Raw genomic sequence first — 17,937 nt, forward strand, 5'->3', positions numbered from 1 at the left:
CTCCAGTATCCTTCCCTGGGAAATCCCATGGACAGAGGAATATGGTGGATTACAGTCAATGGGGTTGCAGAAGAGTTGGACATGACTTAGTGATTAACCAACAATTATGTAAGTTCAGTTCAGTTCAGTTCAGTCGCTCAGTCGTGTCCGACTCTTTGCGACCCCATGAACTGCAGCACTCCAGGCCTCCCTGTCCATTACCAACTCCCTGAGTCCACCCAAGTATACAATACAGTGATTCACAATTTTTAAAGGTTGTATTTCATTTATAGTTATTATACAGTATTGCAAAAGAGTTTTTGGCGCTAAAAGTTTAAGAGCTGCTGTTATAATGAAATCTTGTTTTCGTTCTAATATTGTTTTGTTGATTTATATATGAGACCAAAATGCAGAATGGTTATGGTTCCCAAAAAACCTGTTTGCAGATTGAACTTTTACAAATTGAAGCCTTTTAGAAATTTATTTAATGTAATTTTAGATTGTTATATAGTTGTCAGTCGTTTTTAAGCCTGCATTATATTTCATCTGTTTTTTGCCATGCTCTTCAGATATTACTACACTGTGTCCAGAGGGATTTGTCTTTTTATGATTTTGTTATAATTTGAGTAATTTTCTCTTAATTCATTAGGCATTTTTAGACTTGAGGAATTTAGTGTAGTCTTTTTTTTAATCTTGTTATCTTGTATCATCTTTGTCAAATATTCAGTATGTATATTGAAGATGAGAGTATAAATTTCTCAAATTTATGAGAGAAAGTGTCTTTTCATTTGTAAATCAAGTTATTGGTAATGATTTTACAAATGTCAAAGTTATTTTTACTTGAGTATTTTTGAAGTACAGTCTCCAAAATTAAGTTTTTCATTGCCTTTTAGGTAAAAGGATTGCCATATCAACTCACTGAAGAAGTAGCCTCACTATCTTTGTCTTTTAAACTGCATCAACAATGAAGTAATGATATCTGAGAACAAATGAACACTTGCCAACTAACTGTCATCACACGTTCAAGTGATTGTATAAGCAGAAACAAGCTGCAACAGACCCATGTGTCAGTTAGTATAGAGAGAATGCTTTTTTCAGGTACTGTGTATTTAGAAACAGTTTTAGCATAGCACGTTTAAATTATATTTATGTCAAATGAAATAAAAATGAGTGAAGCCCCCAGATTCTTTGTTGGACCTGAAGATACAGAAATAAACGCTGGAAATTATCGACACTTCTTCCACCATGCAGATGAAGATGAGGAGGAGGAAGATGAGTCTGTAAGTGTTTGCTTGAAGACCAATAAGCTTTTTACTGATCACTGTGAAGGGGAATTGATACCATTGTCTTAAACAGGGAAGACTTTTTTTTCCCCCAACATTGAATTTGGAAATTTTTAAACTGACAAAACGTACTGTGTTTCATTAGTAACACTATTGACTCTATAGTGCTTCAGGAAGACAATTAGAGGTCACATTTCTAAGTTGTTTCATAATGACTATTTTAGTATCTTTCAGTGGTATGCCTTGTATAACACAGGGCTGGGGAGAAAAAGTGACAAGGAGAGAGAGTAATCAGGGCCATAAGTGAAAAGAGTTCCGGAGAAGGCAATGGCACCCCACTTCTGTACTCTTGCCTGGAAAATCCTATGGACGGAGGAGCCTGGTGGGCTGCAGTCCATGGGGTTGCTAAGAGTTGGACACGACTGAGCAACTTCACTTTCACTTTTCACTTTCATGCATTGGAGAAGGAGATGGCAACCCACTCCAGTGTTCTTGCCTGGAGAATCCCAGGGACGGGGGAGCCTGGTGGGCTGCCTTCTATGGGGTCGCACAGAGTCGGACACGACTGATGTGACTTAGCAGGAGCAGCAGAAGTACATAACAAATATATCAAGAATAAAGGTCCTAAAGAAGACAGCTTAACCCAGTTCATTAAGTTTGCCATGTTGTCAACACAGTGGTGCTTATTAACCTGAAGATATCCCTATTAACTATTCAGAAGTCTAAACTGTGTAGCTAGGAGAAACTACCTCAAGAATCTATGGGAGTTTGTATGTGTATAAACCATGCCAAATCTTAAACATTTATTATGTTTATTTTGCTATAGTTAGCTCAACATTTTTATTGCTCATCATTTTTGTCTCTTGACATGTATAGAACTGATTTAAAATACAAACTTAAAATATGTTTTTCTTATATTCCCAATTGAAAAGAGAATTTCATTTTAAAACAAAAATGTGTTATACTTGATTTAAGTAGTAAAAATGTACTAAAAATAGTTATTAGATGATTTCAAATATTGTCATAGTTATTTAATAACAGCTTTCACGTGCAGTTACACATATTTGAAATGCAAAATCAGGCTGTCACCCGTTTAAAATCTATCCCACCCCACATCTCACCCCTAGGAAAAAAGCGATGATTTTCAAACTTCATATCAGCTAAAACTTCTTCATCTAAAGTCTCATGTAGAAGTCCAGTAACATAAAAGGAGAGCTTCTCTGACTGACTTAGACTGGAAAGTACTATTGATTCTGCCTCTGCTGCCCTTACCTCTTTGTTAGAGTTCTTCTGAGCACATTGAGAATAGCACTGGTAAATCATGTCGAGTCTTCTTCCATATAAGGACTTTTATTTCTCCTATGTCTAGAACTGCACTTGTCTGTCTTCTCTTCTGCCTTTTATGTTTTGGCAATATCAGATTATTTCCCACATACTCCATCTTGTCCTGTGCCTCTCTACTATTTTAAGTACTCCTTGACCTCTATGAAATGTCTCTCCTTTTTGGATACCTTGTGAATGATTTTTTATTCTTCAAAACCTCAGATTTCATGTTGTTTGTTCTTTGCCCTCTCCTTGGCTCTTTTTCCTGTGAGGAACTTGAATGTTTCTTCATCAGTACTACTTCTATACTTTGACGTCTATACTTCTATTATCATCATGAACTGTATTACTGTGTTCCCTGTTAGATTCAAAGCGCTTGAAGACAGGTAGTTCCTATATACGTAACGCTTCAGTGTTTAGCATAGTTCTTGGAAGACTGGTATTAATTAAACTGAGTTCACATTGGTGGTGCATAGTTGTTACTTCTGAGGAGCTTGATTTGGTTCATTTGACCAGTAGGTTGAAGAAATGATATGTTCTGGATTGTTCTGTTTTTAAGATATCAAAGATGTTAGGTTGAGTACTCTTGTTGACTGGGGAAGTCTAAATTAGGAACATCATAATGCGATGTGTCAAGGCTTTTGATCAGGAAAGAACTGAAGAAGAACATAAAAGTGAATGATCAGAGAGTGAAAGCAGATCCTAGGGAGGTTAGGATTTACAGTCTTTGGTAACATCAAATCCAGTACCAATTTTGAACTCTAAATTTCATGAGAGGGGCAATAAACAAACAGTGCTAAGCATGAAGAACAATTCATGTGTTATCCAGTGTTACTTATAATAAGAAAGTCTAGTGAAATACTTTTGAGCCCAGATTATAATGTCATATGAAATACAGAAGAGAGAAGACCTGAAATAGAATGCAAAGCAAAGACCTTAGGATGAATCTTGAATAATTATAGAACCTCATAAGTTGTTTCTGTATTCTGCATTTTAAATTTCAGGCTGAATCATGGCATTTGAGCTGTCGCAAGGGTGCTTGAGATGAGCAACCCTGTAAACTAGTTATGTTGAGTATGAAGATTTGGGTGTCAAGAGCATAGACACCTCTGTTTAGCAGTGTGGCTTTCTCTAGAATTTCCTTTTAAGTTTTTATTGGTGATCAACATACATTCAATCTACAAAAGTAGTTTAACACCGCATAGCTTTGTAATGAGAACTTCTTATTTTAGGGAAGAGAGTTCTTTATCTCTCTCCCATTGTCCTTTTTATTTTAGGCCTTGCTCTGTTTTGGTGTGAAGAAGGCAAATAAATGCCTGAGCCACTTAAAAAAGTATTTAAGTTTGAAAACTAAATGAAAATTGTAGTGGTGTTCTGAAACTCAAAAAAAAATTTTCCAGACCTTTGTATAAACCTATTTTTTTGTAACAACAATATAATCTTGAAAAAGGTCCGTTTGGTTAATTTGTCACTTCTATTGATTCATTGCATGCTTTATCTACTGCTGAGAGAGATTTAAAATAGCTGTACTTTGGAGATGTTATCAAGTCAACCTTATTTTTGTTTTCTTTTTGTTTTAGCCTCCGGAAAGGCAGATTGTGGTTGGAATATGTTCCATGGCAAAGAAATCCAAATCCAAACCAATGAAGGAAATTCTCGAACGGATCTCCTTATTTAAATATATCACAGTAGTAGTATTTGAAGAGGATGTTATTTTGAATGAACCAGTGGAAAACTGGCCTTTGTGTGATTGTCTTATTTCTTTTCATTCTAAAGGTATTAAAAAAACAGGGAGGGAAACCTCTTCATTCTCTGACTATAAAACTAATAGATAAAATAGAAAAATAAAATTAAACTCACCTAGTCTCACAGATAAGTGATATTAACATTTTGATATATTTCCAGTCTTTTTTCTGTGTTTATTTTTTAAAAACACATTTAATGTTATAATGTGTTTGTAATTGTATATTTAATTTTTAACCTAATTACATCAAGCAGGTTTCTCCTTTTATCTCATTCGTCAAAAAAGCTAGTTTTTCATGGTATGATCATGTATCATCCTGTGGATGTAATATATTATGCTTAACCAATATCCTAAAAGTAAGATGGTTTTTCAGTTTTTACTATTAAAAATAGGGTTGTGATGAACTTTTGAATGTATATTTTTGTTTGCAACTCTTAAGTTTCTTGGAATAAATTACTGATTTTTGAGTATTATAAACCAATATGTTTTACCATACAGAAAATGATCTATCATTTCTCCTATACTTATTCATACTTTATCTCTTAAGAACATAATATTTGAATTTTTATTTTGTTTGCTGTTTTTTATAAATCACACTGAAATAGCAATTAAGCTTAGGTATTACTTCATAGTTTGGGCTTCCCTGGTGGCTCTGATGGTAAATAATCCACCTGCAATGCCAGAGACCTGGGTCCGATCCCTGGGTTGGGAAGATCTCCTGGAGAAGGGAATGGCAACCCACTCTAGTACTCTGGCCTGGAGAATCCCATGGACAGAGGAGCCTGGTGGGCTACAGTCCATCAGTCACAGAGTCAGACAAAGTGCACTAATCAAAAGTTATTAAGTGTATATCTGAAAATTTATAACCGAAGAATCTGAGTTTTCACTTAGAACTCTAAAATATATGCACTCATATAATAAATGTATTCACATTAAATCATTTTTGTTACCAAACTATGTGACCTCCAGTTGTGTTAAAGTTTCACTGTAAGTAGGTGTTTAAAAAGCATTGCCTTTAGCAATAAGGAGATGCAGCAGGTTAAAACTGTATTCCCGTAGAGGAGATATGTATCGATTTTCATTATTTCATGTAGAAGCCAAAGCCCTGGTCTTCTTTACAGACTGAAGGTACTCATTTCAGAGAATCTTAAAAGTTTGCTTAACCTGGAGGGTAAGGTGTTCTTCTCTTACTATCACATGGTTCTTCATATTTATTAAGTAAAAATTAGTTATTTGCTTATAAAATCTAGCTGCTACCTAAGGTCATATCCTGTATGCTGTCTCTTTAACAGCAGCAAAAGCAGGGTAATGACTATATAGGGTTTTCTTATTTCCTGAATTCTGTTAGAAGGCTTCAAACCATAGACATTGTGATATCTTTACATTAAGTGATGAATTCTTAGTCATAATACTGGAAGGGTCTGTGATTTGTGGCCAAGTGATTCTTGGTATAGAGTATTTAAATGTTAATTTAGAAATAAATTTTTTTTTAACTAACCATAGTTTTGTTTTTTTTTAACTGCAGGTTTAACACTTCCTCTCTTAACTATTCTGATAATGCTACAAAATTGTGTCTTCACAGATACACTGCAGCACACTATAGTTAAATACCATGTGTGCCTGCTGACTGTTACCCTTTTCCTTAGAAAAGATGTATATTAAAATATTGTTACTTAGGTAATAATAAGTTAACATTTATTGAATATTTATTATGCCAGATACTGTAATAAATGTTTCATATGGACTATTTTATTTGATTTCCCAAAGACCTTTATAGGTAAGACTGTTAAAATATTCCTTTACAGCTGGGAATTGGAGACTTAGAGATGTGAAATAAACTTGCCCAAGGTCACACAGCTAATGAAAGATAGAGTTAGGATTTGAACCCTAGTTTATGCTTTTAAGTTCTCATATCCTGCCATTCTTAATCATACATGTTGATGAATAGAATCGGAGTCTTTTAGTGTCAATACAGAAAGTGAAATATAACCATTAAAATAATTTAAAATCTCTTATTATATCTGCTTTTTGATTTTTCATTGTAATTAGTAATTTTACCAAAGTCTAGAAATTTTAAGAACTTAATTTCTGGTGTGTTAACATTGACCTAGTATCAATAACAGCAAGTATGTTCTCATATATTTTATATTTAGAGCATGTCTGTTGAATATAAATTAATTTTTTCTTTTGCTGTTTTTAAAGATGCCTCAGTTTTTGAATTATCAGCTAATTTGTGTGTATAGCATCAAAATATCTTTAGTGAGGAGTCACATAAACTTTTTAAAAAAGACCACCAGATGATTGTAATGCAATTGTGTTATTTATGTATAGATTTCTGTTTGTGTATGAGGTAGTCTTACCTTCTATCAGCTGACTTTGAAGCATCAACTAAACATATCAGTACTCTAAATGGAGTTACATAACTACTGGCTTGCTGTGCCTTACCAATCAAATTAAGAACAAATAAGATTTATTTAATAGTACAAGATAAATCAAGTTTTATGTGTTTATTATTCTATGTCTTATAAAAAACAGCTATATGCATAATGAAATTAGTCTTTTATGGGATGTGGCATAAATTAAAGTTGATTAAGTTAGAGATGTCAACTTATCTTGCGATTGTACAGAATATGTTAATAATATGTATTCTTAGGATTTCCACTGGACAAAGCAGTTGCCTATGCCAAACTCAGGAATCCATTTGTAATCAATGACTTGAATATGCAGTATCTCATACAAGATAGGTGAGTGGTTAAGTTGGCTGAAGTAAGGGAGGAAAATCAACATTTATTTAGTATCTACCTAAGCTGGCATGGTACCAGTGCTTTTATGTGTGTGTGTGTGTGTGTGTGTGTATATATATATATATATGTAAATTTGTGATATCTTTGAAATAATACTTAGTAATAAATATTTGTATCCAGTTTTATAGATGAAGAAACTATGGTAAAGTGGAACCATTTTGAGAAATATGTTCCTATGTATCTTAGCAATTCATTTAACAGATCAAAAGCATAGATATTTAAGAGAAATTGTAAAACACAAATGCATATATTGCATTTAATTGATGCTATTAATGGCTACCCTTATAATTTCACTAGCGTTCTATTTTATTCTGTGTTAGCATTACAGTAAGAGGTTATATATAAGAAAATGCTATATAAAGTATAAGGTCTTATAGTTTTTTTCTATTTTTTTTCCTTTCTTAGCAATATTATTAATATCTGAAATTTTATAACATTTTTCCAAGGTTTTCATATTAATAGATGTCTATATATTACAAATGTAAATTTATGTGGGAGTGCATATGTGTCTCCATTCATTTTGAGAAATTTAGAAAATAAAATGAAGAAAGGCATTTAATTTAACCCTGCCACTGCATCTACCATATTTTTTCAGAAATTTAGAAAGCAATATATACATGCACTCACATTTTACAGAATTAGAATCAGTGTTCTCTTTAAAGACCATAAACATTTTTCCATGTCATTAAATATTTTTTGAATATAAGATTTTTAATACTTTAGGTGATATTTTGTCACTGTGATATAGCAACTTTAATTAGCTGTTTCTGTTTTATACATTTACATTCCCTCTTTTAAAAATTAGTATTTTAATATGCCACAGAAAGTTTTGTGCATACACTTTTATTCTAATATTACTGAATATTTCCTTGGAATACATTTCTTCAGTATTTTAAATGACATTTGTTTACTTATAAAGAAAGACTATATACATGACTTTTTTAGTGGTAGAAAAGTAGTAATATACTTTATGAATAGTACAGTAATATACTTATCATGAAACATTAGCAAAACAATAAGGGTATTCTCTTTTTCCTTCAGGAGAGAAGTGTATAGTATTCTTCAAGCTGAAGGTATTTTGCTTCCTCGTTATGCAATTTTGAACCGTGACCCAAATAATCCTAAAGGTAAGAGTAAGAGATTTTAAACAATCTCTCTTTTAAAAGTCTCTTACCAAAGACTTCTGAGCCACTCTCCTCTATAATTAAATAGAATTTAAACAGCTTATGCATTCTATTCAATTTTTTTTAAATGATCCAAATAGGCAATTAAATTTCAATTAAAATGGGACATTATGAGCTAGAAGGCTAACTATAACTAGGAGGTGTATATCATATATTTATTGGGTGTGTATTTGATATATCTGAGAATCATAAGGAAGAATTTTTACATAATAAATTTGTATTGATTGGGGTAAGTGAGTGTATAACAGTTGAATTAAGTCTTAGAAACTTCATGCTAGTATGCCACAACTAAACTTCTAATGAGTAAGAATTTTGAAATATTAATATTTTAAAGCACCTTTTGCTTCATTTTCCTGCTTATTTACAGCATAGCATGTAAGTTACACATAGTGTAAAAGGGCAAGGTAAATGCTTATTTGTTTTAATATTGAATGTTCTGATAACAGTATTTTGGGGGAATTTTAGTGACCATATTGTACATTAGAGCAATTTTGATTAAAACCCAGATACCAGCATTATAGCAGGTCCATTAGGTTTTTGAAGAATATAGTTCCTTGTGTCATCATAGATAATAAATGCTGGTATACATCTGCATAAATATTTTTAATTAAAATCAAATCAAGGACTCCCCTGGTAGTCCATTGGTAAATAATCTCCCTGCCAACGCAGGAGTCAAGGGCTTGATCCCGGGTACGGGAAGGTTCCACGTGCCACAGAGCGACTAAGCCTGTGTGCCGCAACTCCTGAGCCCAGACACTGCAGCTGCCGAAGCCCACACACCCGGAGCCGTGCTCCGCCACAGGAGAAGCCCCCTGAGAGAGGAGGCCCGCGTGTGGCCGAAGACCCGGCGCAGCCACACACACACAAATCAGTGCATCATCCACAGTTCGGTTTCTCTGTAACCTCTGTTCTAGAGAACAAGTCCTCAATAATAATATTGTGGTTATATCTAGGTACTAAGCAGTATGTAACTTTTTTCTTGCAATTATGTTTGATTTATAGAATGCAATCTGATTGAAGGGGAAGATCATGTAGAAGTAAATGGGGAAGTTTTCCAAAAGCCATTTGTAGAAAAGCCAGTCAGTGCAGAAGATCACAATGTTTACATTTATTATCCAACCTCTGCTGGTGGTGGAAGTCAAAGACTTTTTCGAAAGGTAAACTTTTGTTAGCCTAGTGACTACTGTTCTTTATACATTGTTGCATAAATTTTACTAAAAGTAATCAAGTATTTAGTAAAACTATGTTTAAGAATGTATCATTGAGAGATAAATTAATGTCATCATTAGAGAAACAAGGCATCATTTTAGTTATTAAATTTACGTACAAAATACCAAGAAAGTTACTAGATCTTCTTTCTGCCTTCCATTTATGAATCTATCATATGAGAATTTCAGGTAAAGATCAGCATTTTTTTAGAAAAATGGCCTACAAATGAATAGTTCCTAGAAAAAATAATACATGAAAGTATGCTCAAAATTGCACCCATAATAAAAAAAGTAAATCAAGTCCAAAAGATAATGACATTAAATTACTTTTTGAATCAGCAAGATCAAAAAGATTGAGGTAGTTGGGAAACGAGCATAAGCCCAGACGTTGTTATCGCAATATTTCTTCTGAAATATAACTTAGCAGTATGTCGGTATTAAACCCTGGAGAAGGAGATGGCAACCCACTCCAGTATTCTTGCCTGGAGAATCCCATGGACGGAGGAGACTGGGGGGCCACAGTCCACGGGGTCGCAAAACTTCACTCACTCACTCACTCAGTATTAAAAGTGCACATGTGAGTTCGAGCGGGAGCGGAGAGCGGACCCCAGAGAGCCATGAGCTGCCCCACCGCCGGCCTAGTTACCATCACACCCTGGGAGGAGCCGCAGCTGCCGCAGCCGGCCCAAGTCACCATCACCGCAACTATGAGCAGCGAGGCCGAGACCAGCCACCGCCCCCCCGCGCGCTGCGCCTCCCAGGTCCTCAGCGCTGCTGACACCAAGCCCAGCAGGACGGGCAGCGGCGCAGGGAGTGGCAGCCTGGGCGGCCTCACATTGGCGGCGCCTGCCAGCGGGGACAAGAAGGTCATCGCAACGAAGGTTTTGGGAACAGTAAAATGGTTCAATGTAAGAAACGGATATGGTTTCATCAACAGGAATGACACCAAGGAAGATGTATTTGTACACCAGACTGCCATAAAGAAGAATAACCCCAGGAAGTACCTTCGCAGTGTAGGAGATGGAGAGACTGGAGTTTGATGTTGTTGAAGGAGGAAAGGGTGCGGAGGCAGCAAATGTTACAGGACCTGGTGGAGTTCCAGTTCAAGGCAGTAAATACGCAGCAGACCGTAACCATTATAGACGCTATCCACGTCGCAGGGGTCCTCCATGCAATTACCAGCAGAATTACCAGAATAGTGAGAGTGGGGAAAAGAATGAGGTATCAGAGAGCGCTCCCAAAGGCCAGGCCCAACAGCGCCGGCCCTACCTACCGCAGGCAGAGGTTCCCACCTTACTACATGCGGAGACCCTATGGGCGTCGACCACAGTACTCCAGCCCTCCTGTGCGGGGAGAAGTGATGGAGGGTGCTGACAACCAGGGTGCAGGAGAACAAGGTAGACCAGTGAGACAGAATATGTATCGGGGCTACAGACCACGTATTTCATAGGGGCCCAGAGCGGACAGCAATGAAGAAGATAAGGAAAACCAAGGAGATGAGACCCAAGGTCAGCAGCCACCTCAACGTCGGTACCGCTGTAACTTCAATTACCGACGCAGACGCCCAGAAAACCCTAAACCACAAGATGGCAAAGAGACAAAAGCAGCCGATCCACCAGCGGAGATTTCGTCCGCTCCGAGGCTGAGCAGGGCGGGGCTGAGTAAATGCCGGTTTACCATCTCTACCATCATCCGGTTTAGTCATCCAAGAAGAAGAAATGAACATGAAATTCCAGCAATAAGAAATGAACAAAAGATTGGAGCTGAAGACCTTAAGTGCTTGCTTTTTGCCTGTTGACCAGATAACTAGAACTATCTGCATTATTTATGCAGCATGGGGTTTTTATTATTTTTAACTAAAGACGTCTCTTTTTGGTAATGACAAACGTGTTTAAAAAAAAAAAAAAGCCTGTTTTTTCTCAATACACCTTTAAAGGTTTTTAAATTGTTTCATATCTGGTCAAGTTGAGATTTTTAAGAACCTCATTTTTAATTTGTAATAAAAGTTTACAGCTTGATTTAAAAAAAAAAAGTCAAACTGCAAGCACCTGTTAATAAAGGTCTTTAAAAAAAAAAAAAGTGCACATGTACTCATAAGCAGTCATGGAAATGCAAAGCAGCAACACACCGAGGTAGTGTTCTACGTCCATTAGGATGGCAAATATTAAGTCTGACAATACCGAGTTGTAGATAATTATAGGTAAGTGGGCGCACCTACACATTGCTGGAGAGACTCTAATTAATTAAAAATGGTTTTTAAAAGGTTTTGGCATTATTTTGTAAGTTGAATGTGAGCGTATTCTATCACTAGTGGTTTCACTTTGAGTATATGCCATAGAACACTCCTGCACATACTTGTCACAGGAATATTTAAAAGAACATTTGAAGCAACATTGCTTTACTAGCTAAACCTTAGAAAACAGCCTAGATATATATTATAGGCAAATGAATGAATTACTGAATATTTATACAGAGGAAAATTCTATAGTAATGACAAAGCAGAGTTACCTTCAGCAATATGGTTAAATCTTAGAAACACTGTTCTAAGTGTTCATTGTATTTTTATGCTATTTAAGTTATAGCAGGAAATAATGTAGTGTCAACTACATAATGTGTTGTTAAATATTTGTAGACTAAAAACAATTTTTGGAATATCAATGATAGAAATAAATGGTAAAAGAGAATATTTTATAAAGAGGAGAATAATTTGGTTTTACATTGAGAGACTTCTTTTATTTTCAGATTGGCAGTAGGAGTAGTGTTTACTCCCCAGAAAGCAATGTACGAAAAACAGGCTCATATATATATGAAGAGTTTATGCCTACAGATGGTACTGATGTTAAGGTAGGATTGCTTAAAGTATATTTTAAGTTTGTATTTTGAGTTTACCAGTGCTATCAGAAAAAGAGTTTACAATAGCTGCTGCTGTTGTTGTTGTTGTTTAGTTGTTAAGTCATGTCCGGCTCTTTTGCAACTCCATGGACTGTAGCCTGCCAGGCATTTCTGTCAGTGGGATTTTCCAGGGAAGAACACTGGAGTAGGTTGCCATTTCCTGCATGGCAGGCAGACACTTTACCGCTGAGCTATATGGGAAGTCCATTTAGTTGGCTATCTCTGACCTCTATTTTGTTTCTCTTTCTTTATAACTAGAGATTCTTAATCTATTTACATTATGAATGTCTTTGGCAATCTAAGCCTATGGAGCCTTCTTATAGAATAATATTCCTCCTTGCTTAGAATAAACCACAGAGGATTACAGTGGAGACAAATTTTATTGAAATAAAGTTAATCAAAATATTTAAAAATCAATCCAAAATATGGTGGGTTAGAGTCTAATAACCACCACAGTTTCTAAGCATCAATCAGTGTAAAAAGTGTTTAGACAGCTTTGACAACTGTAATGTGATTACAAAAAAATAGGTGTGATTTCTGTTGGTGACAAATAAGGTCTTAATTGCTTTACCTTTAGTGACTCTGTGTCTAACTTGTCGTACAGTCGCTAAGTTGTGTCCAGCTCTTGGCGACACTATGGACTGCAGCACACCAGGCTCCTCTGTCCTTTACCATTTCCTGGAACTTACTCAAATTCATGTCCATTGAGTTGGTGATGCCATGTAACCATCTCAAATTCTGCTGCCTCCTTCTACACTTGCCTTCAGTCTTTCCTAGCATCAGCGTGTTTTCTAATGAGTCAGTTCTTTGCAGCAGGTGGCCAAAGTATTGGCATTCCAGCTTCAGCTGCTGCTGCTGCTGCTAAGTCGCTTCAGGCGTGTCCCACTCCGTGCGACCCCATAGACAGCAGCCCACCAGGCTCCTCTGTCCCTGGGATTCTCCAGGCAAGAACACTGGAGTGGGTTGTCATTTCCTTCTCCAATGCATGCAAGTGAAAAGTGAAAGTGAAGTCGCTCAGTCGTGCCCAACTCTTCACGACCCCATGGACTGCAGCTCACCAGGCTCCTCCGTCCATGGGATTTTCCAGACAAGAGTACTGGAGTGGGGTGCCATTGCCTTCTCCGTTCAGCTTTAGCATCAGTCCTCAAATGAATATGCAGGACTGATTTCATTTAGGATGGACCGGTTTGATCTCCTTGCTATCTAGGGACTCTCAATTCTTCAGTGTGCAGCCGCCTTTATGATCCAGCTCTCACATCCATACATGGCTCCTGGAAAAACCATAGCTTTGACTACATGGACCTTTGTCGGCAAATTGATGTATCTGCTCTTTAATACACTGTCTAGGTTTGTCATAGCTTTCTTTGCAAGGAGCAAGCATCTTTAATTTCATGGCTGCAGTCACTGTCCACAGTGATTTTGGAGCCCAAGAAAATAAAGTCTGTCTCTGTTTCCACGTTTTTCCCCTTTTATTTGCCACAGAGTGATGGGATTGGATGCCATGATTTTAGTTTTTTGAATGTTGAGTTTTCAGCCAACTGTTTCACTCTTCCTCTTTCACTTTCATCAAGAGGCTCTTTAGTTCCTTTCTGCTATTATCTGCTTATCTGAGGTTGTTGAAATTTCTCTCAGCAGTCTTGATTCCAGCTTGTGATTCATCCAGCCCAGCATTCTGAATGATGTACTGTGCGTATAAGTTAAATAAGCAGGGTGACAATACTTTTTGAGTGTTACCTTGCTACAATGTGGACTTCCCTGATAGCTCAGTTGGTAAAGAGTACACCTGCAATGAAGGAGACCAGCTTCAATTCCTGAGTCAGGAAGATCCACTGGAGAAGGGATAGGCTACCCATTCCAGTTTTCTTTGGCTTCCCTTGTGACTCAGCTGGTAAAGAATCCACCTATAATGTGGGGGGAAACCTGGGTTTGTTCCCTGGGTTAGGAAGGTCCCCTGAAGAAGGGAAAGGCTACCCACTCCAGTATTCTGGCCTGGAGAATTCCATGGACTGAATAGTCCCTGGGGTCTCAGAGAGTCAGACACGACTGATCAACTTTCACTTTGCTCGCATGTGAAATGAGTGCAGTTGTATGATAGTTTGGACATTCTTTGGCATTGCACTTTTTGGGATTGGAATGAAAACTGACCTTTTTTCAGTCCTGTGGCCACTGCTAAGTGTTCCAAATTTGCTGACATACTGAGTGTAGCACTTTAACAGCATCATCTTTTAGGATTTTAAATAGCTCTGCTGGAATTCCATCACCTCCACTAGCTTTGTTGGTAATAATGTTTCCAAAGGCTCACTTGACTTCACACTGCAGGATGTTGGGCTCTAGGTGAGTGACCACACCATATGGTTATCCAGGTCATTAAGACCTTTTTTGTATTGTTCTGTGTATTCTTGCCTCTTCTTAATCTCTTCTTCTGTTAGGTTCTTAGGCTTTTTGTCCTCTCATGTTTCCATCCTTACATGAAATGTTCCCTAAATATCTCTGTTTTATTCGAGACATCTCCAGTCTTTCCCATTCTGTTGTTTCCCCGTTTCTTTGCATTGTTCATTTAAGAAGACCTTCTCATCTTTGCTTTGTATTCTGTGGAACTCTGCATTTAGTTGAGTGTATCTTTCCCTTTTTCCCTTGCCTTTTGCTTCTCTGAGTCTAATAGAGAGTTTTTTCTTAGGTGTAAACTGAATCATGAGCCTCCTCTTAAAAATTCTCTTGTGGATCCTCATTGACCGCAAGGTAGTAATCAGACTTTTAAGGCTGGCATGCAAGGTACTTCATGGCCTGCCCTCTGTACTACAAACCTTATTTCTTACAGTAGAAACCATAGCAAATAATGTACTCTCACCTGAATATGGCATGCTGTTCCGTTCCTCTGCCCTTTGCGTTTATTACCTTTGCCTAGAGTGCCTTTCCCTGTCTGCTTTTGAATTCTTGTTGCCCTTATTAATCTTCCTTCCATGCTTAGATCTTTATTTTGGCAGTTACTTTCTTCTATAATTTTTTTAGTCATTTATACCTTTTGTCAAACTAAAACAGTTTGAGAAGGATCGCAGCATTATGCATTCTAGTATTCCCTTATAATGTTTAGTATAATTATTTTTTAGAGAGAACAGAACCTCATTTTACCAGTTTTGCTGTATAATTACTTATAACCTCTTCCAATGTTGAGAATTTTCACACGTGAAATAGAACAATGTGTCAAAAAATACTGCCTAGAAACAGAGGTGTTTTTTATTTGAATTTGTTGCTTGCCGTTATATATTTACATATATATCTTTTCAAAGTAATGTGTATATTTTAACATTTCTGAAAGGTTTACACAGTGGGTCCAGATTATGCCCATGCTGAAGCTCGAAAATCTCCTGCACTTGATGGCAAGGTGGAACGAGATAGTGAAGGAAAAGAAGTAAGATACCCTGTTATTCTCAATGCACGAGAGAAATTAATTGCTTGGAAAGTCTGCCTTGCTTTTAAGGTAGGATGTTATGCAAGCCATGTAGACTCGTAAAAATTTGAATTTTCTTTTTTGAGTGAAAGAGATGTTGTTTGGGCTTATAATAGGAAAGAAAAGTAGAGAGAATGAACTGGTATATCTGAATAGTTTTTTTGAACTTTACAAAAGATTCTTGCCATTAATAAGAATATATGATAAATGAAAGCCTTTCCTTCTTATTCTTTCTTCATTATATAGAAGGAAACTGACAGTTTATTCAGAAACTACAATTAGAGAAGAAAACAACTCAAATGGTAGAGTTATAGGAGTATTTTTTTAATATACTCCTATAACAGAACTAGTTGTAAGTATTTACTCATAGAATTGATACGATTTTTTTTTTTTTTAAGGAAGTCTTCCACCTTTCACAGTTGATCATTTGGTCTGTTAAATATAGTAAAATATATTCGTGAAAACTACTAATAAAAACTTTTTACTTAGATATTTGACTTGTTCTCTCAATCTCTATTATTAAGGTTTGATATACTGTGCAGTAAAGATTAAAACAGAAGTAGTACAACTTGCATCTCATAGAGGATAAACTTTACCTTGTTGAAGCCTTGTCTTGGATATGTAACTTAAAACTAGTGTATATTGCTAGTTATTAAATAATAAATTCTTTGTGTCTTAATAATTTGAAGTCTCTCATGGAAGGAATCGTAACCTAAAGTATGTTTTAATAGTTTTATATGGTTTTTATATGATCTGTTTTAACTTTGTAATGCCAGGATTCCAAAAGCCATGACTTAAAATCATATTATACTAATACATGATGGTTTGAACATAAAACCTAGAAGATCAGAAAATTCCTAGAGCCTAAGCAGGAAATTTATACCTTTTTAACTGTTATCTCCCAAATAAAGTAAATTTGTTTCAGGGGCTCACAACTGTGTAGTTGTCAGAATTTAAAAGATTCATAAGAATAATTGGACATTTCTTCTGGGCTGTGTTTTCAAAGCTTTCTCCTCTTTTTTTTTCTTTTTGGTTTTTTTTTTTTTTTAATTAAAGAAGTTAGAATTTCTGCTAGCATAAAATTTATCAAAGACTTTAAAACTTTTTTACTTTTGTATTTTAATTAAAAATTAATTGAAAAGCTTCTTGAGTTCTTGGCCTCTCTAGTCTCTTAAGCATTATTGTTCTATATTTACTTCATAGAAGAATTTAAATAATCATGTGGCATATGCTGTATATTTTAAGAGTATTCAAGTTACAAATAAGTAGCTTCCTTGTTTTTTGCTTATTTTGAAGTAAAGGGCACTTATAAAATTTGTATTCTAATAAGACTGGAAAACTCAGTCTTAAATGAAATTTTAAAATGTATAATTTATTTTAAATAGCAAACAGTTTGTGGCTTTGATTTGCTACGGGCCAATGGACAGTCCTATGTCTGTGATGTCAATGGCTTCAGTTTTGTGAAAAATTCCATGAAGTATTATGATGATTGTGCAAAAATACTTGGGTAAGGTTTTTTTCCTTTATATTTCTTCCTCTTTACTTTTGTTAGTGCATACTCGGTATTCAGAAACCAAATAATTGTAAACATCAAATGAACAGGGCTTTATAAGCACTCTAGAGTAAAAAATCCGTGTTCATAAAATGACATCCCCAAATCCTGAATTACACTTCAGGTTATGTAAGACAAATTAATTTATGAACAGTGTAAACTTTTAAAGGTATTTAACCTCATAGATGTAGAAACGCTGTATAACAATGATTTACACAGGGATGGTTGATCATTCATCGAAACAGCTGATTTATTAGATTACCTTGTTTCTCAAGTTTTTGTTAGGTAATTATAGTATTTTATGGTACAGAATTTACATTCGTGAAATAAGTAACGAGAATAAAATAGAAGTAATTGGAATTTAGAAATCTTGAATGATTCAACTTTCTACAAGCATATGTTACTCAAAATAATCTCATGAGATTATCAAGTGAGCATAAAAGAAATTATTGTGTACAGAAATGCCATTTTTGTATTCTTTGACTTATTTTCATACATCTTGATTTAGAAGACTTGAAAG

At 35.7% G+C, this 17,937-nt stretch overlaps 1 protein-coding gene and 1 pseudogene across 16 annotated transcripts in view; both read left to right on the top strand.

The window, feature by feature from the left end:
• PPIP5K2 (diphosphoinositol pentakisphosphate kinase 2) overlaps positions 1 to 17,937 on the top strand; it is an 83,042-nt gene that overhangs the window by 6,966 nt on the left and 58,139 nt on the right. For 14 of the 16 annotated variants that reach the window (XR_011567825.1, XM_070794081.1, XM_070794079.1 and 11 more), the window contains exons 2-9: positions 873 to 1,259; positions 4,166 to 4,361; positions 6,983 to 7,073; positions 8,175 to 8,260; positions 9,320 to 9,474; positions 12,268 to 12,369; positions 15,734 to 15,895; positions 17,251 to 17,372. Coding sequence is in view for 15 of the 16 variants with exons in the window: in XM_070794081.1 (XP_070650182.1) it covers positions 1,128 to 1,259; positions 4,166 to 4,361; positions 6,983 to 7,073; positions 8,175 to 8,260; positions 9,320 to 9,474; positions 12,268 to 12,369; positions 15,734 to 15,895; positions 17,251 to 17,372 (1,046 nt within the window). In the remaining variant the exon portion in view is untranslated. The other 2 variants (XM_070794091.1, XM_070794094.1) reach the window with 2 other exon arrangements.
• Positions 10,128 to 11,604, top strand: LOC109562371 (Y-box-binding protein 1 pseudogene; annotated as a pseudogene).

This window comes from Bos indicus, chromosome 7 (assembly GCF_029378745.1).
Source record: "Bos indicus isolate NIAB-ARS_2022 breed Sahiwal x Tharparkar chromosome 7, NIAB-ARS_B.indTharparkar_mat_pri_1.0, whole genome shotgun sequence".
NCBI classification, from domain to species: Eukaryota; Metazoa; Chordata; class Mammalia; order Artiodactyla; family Bovidae; genus Bos; species Bos indicus.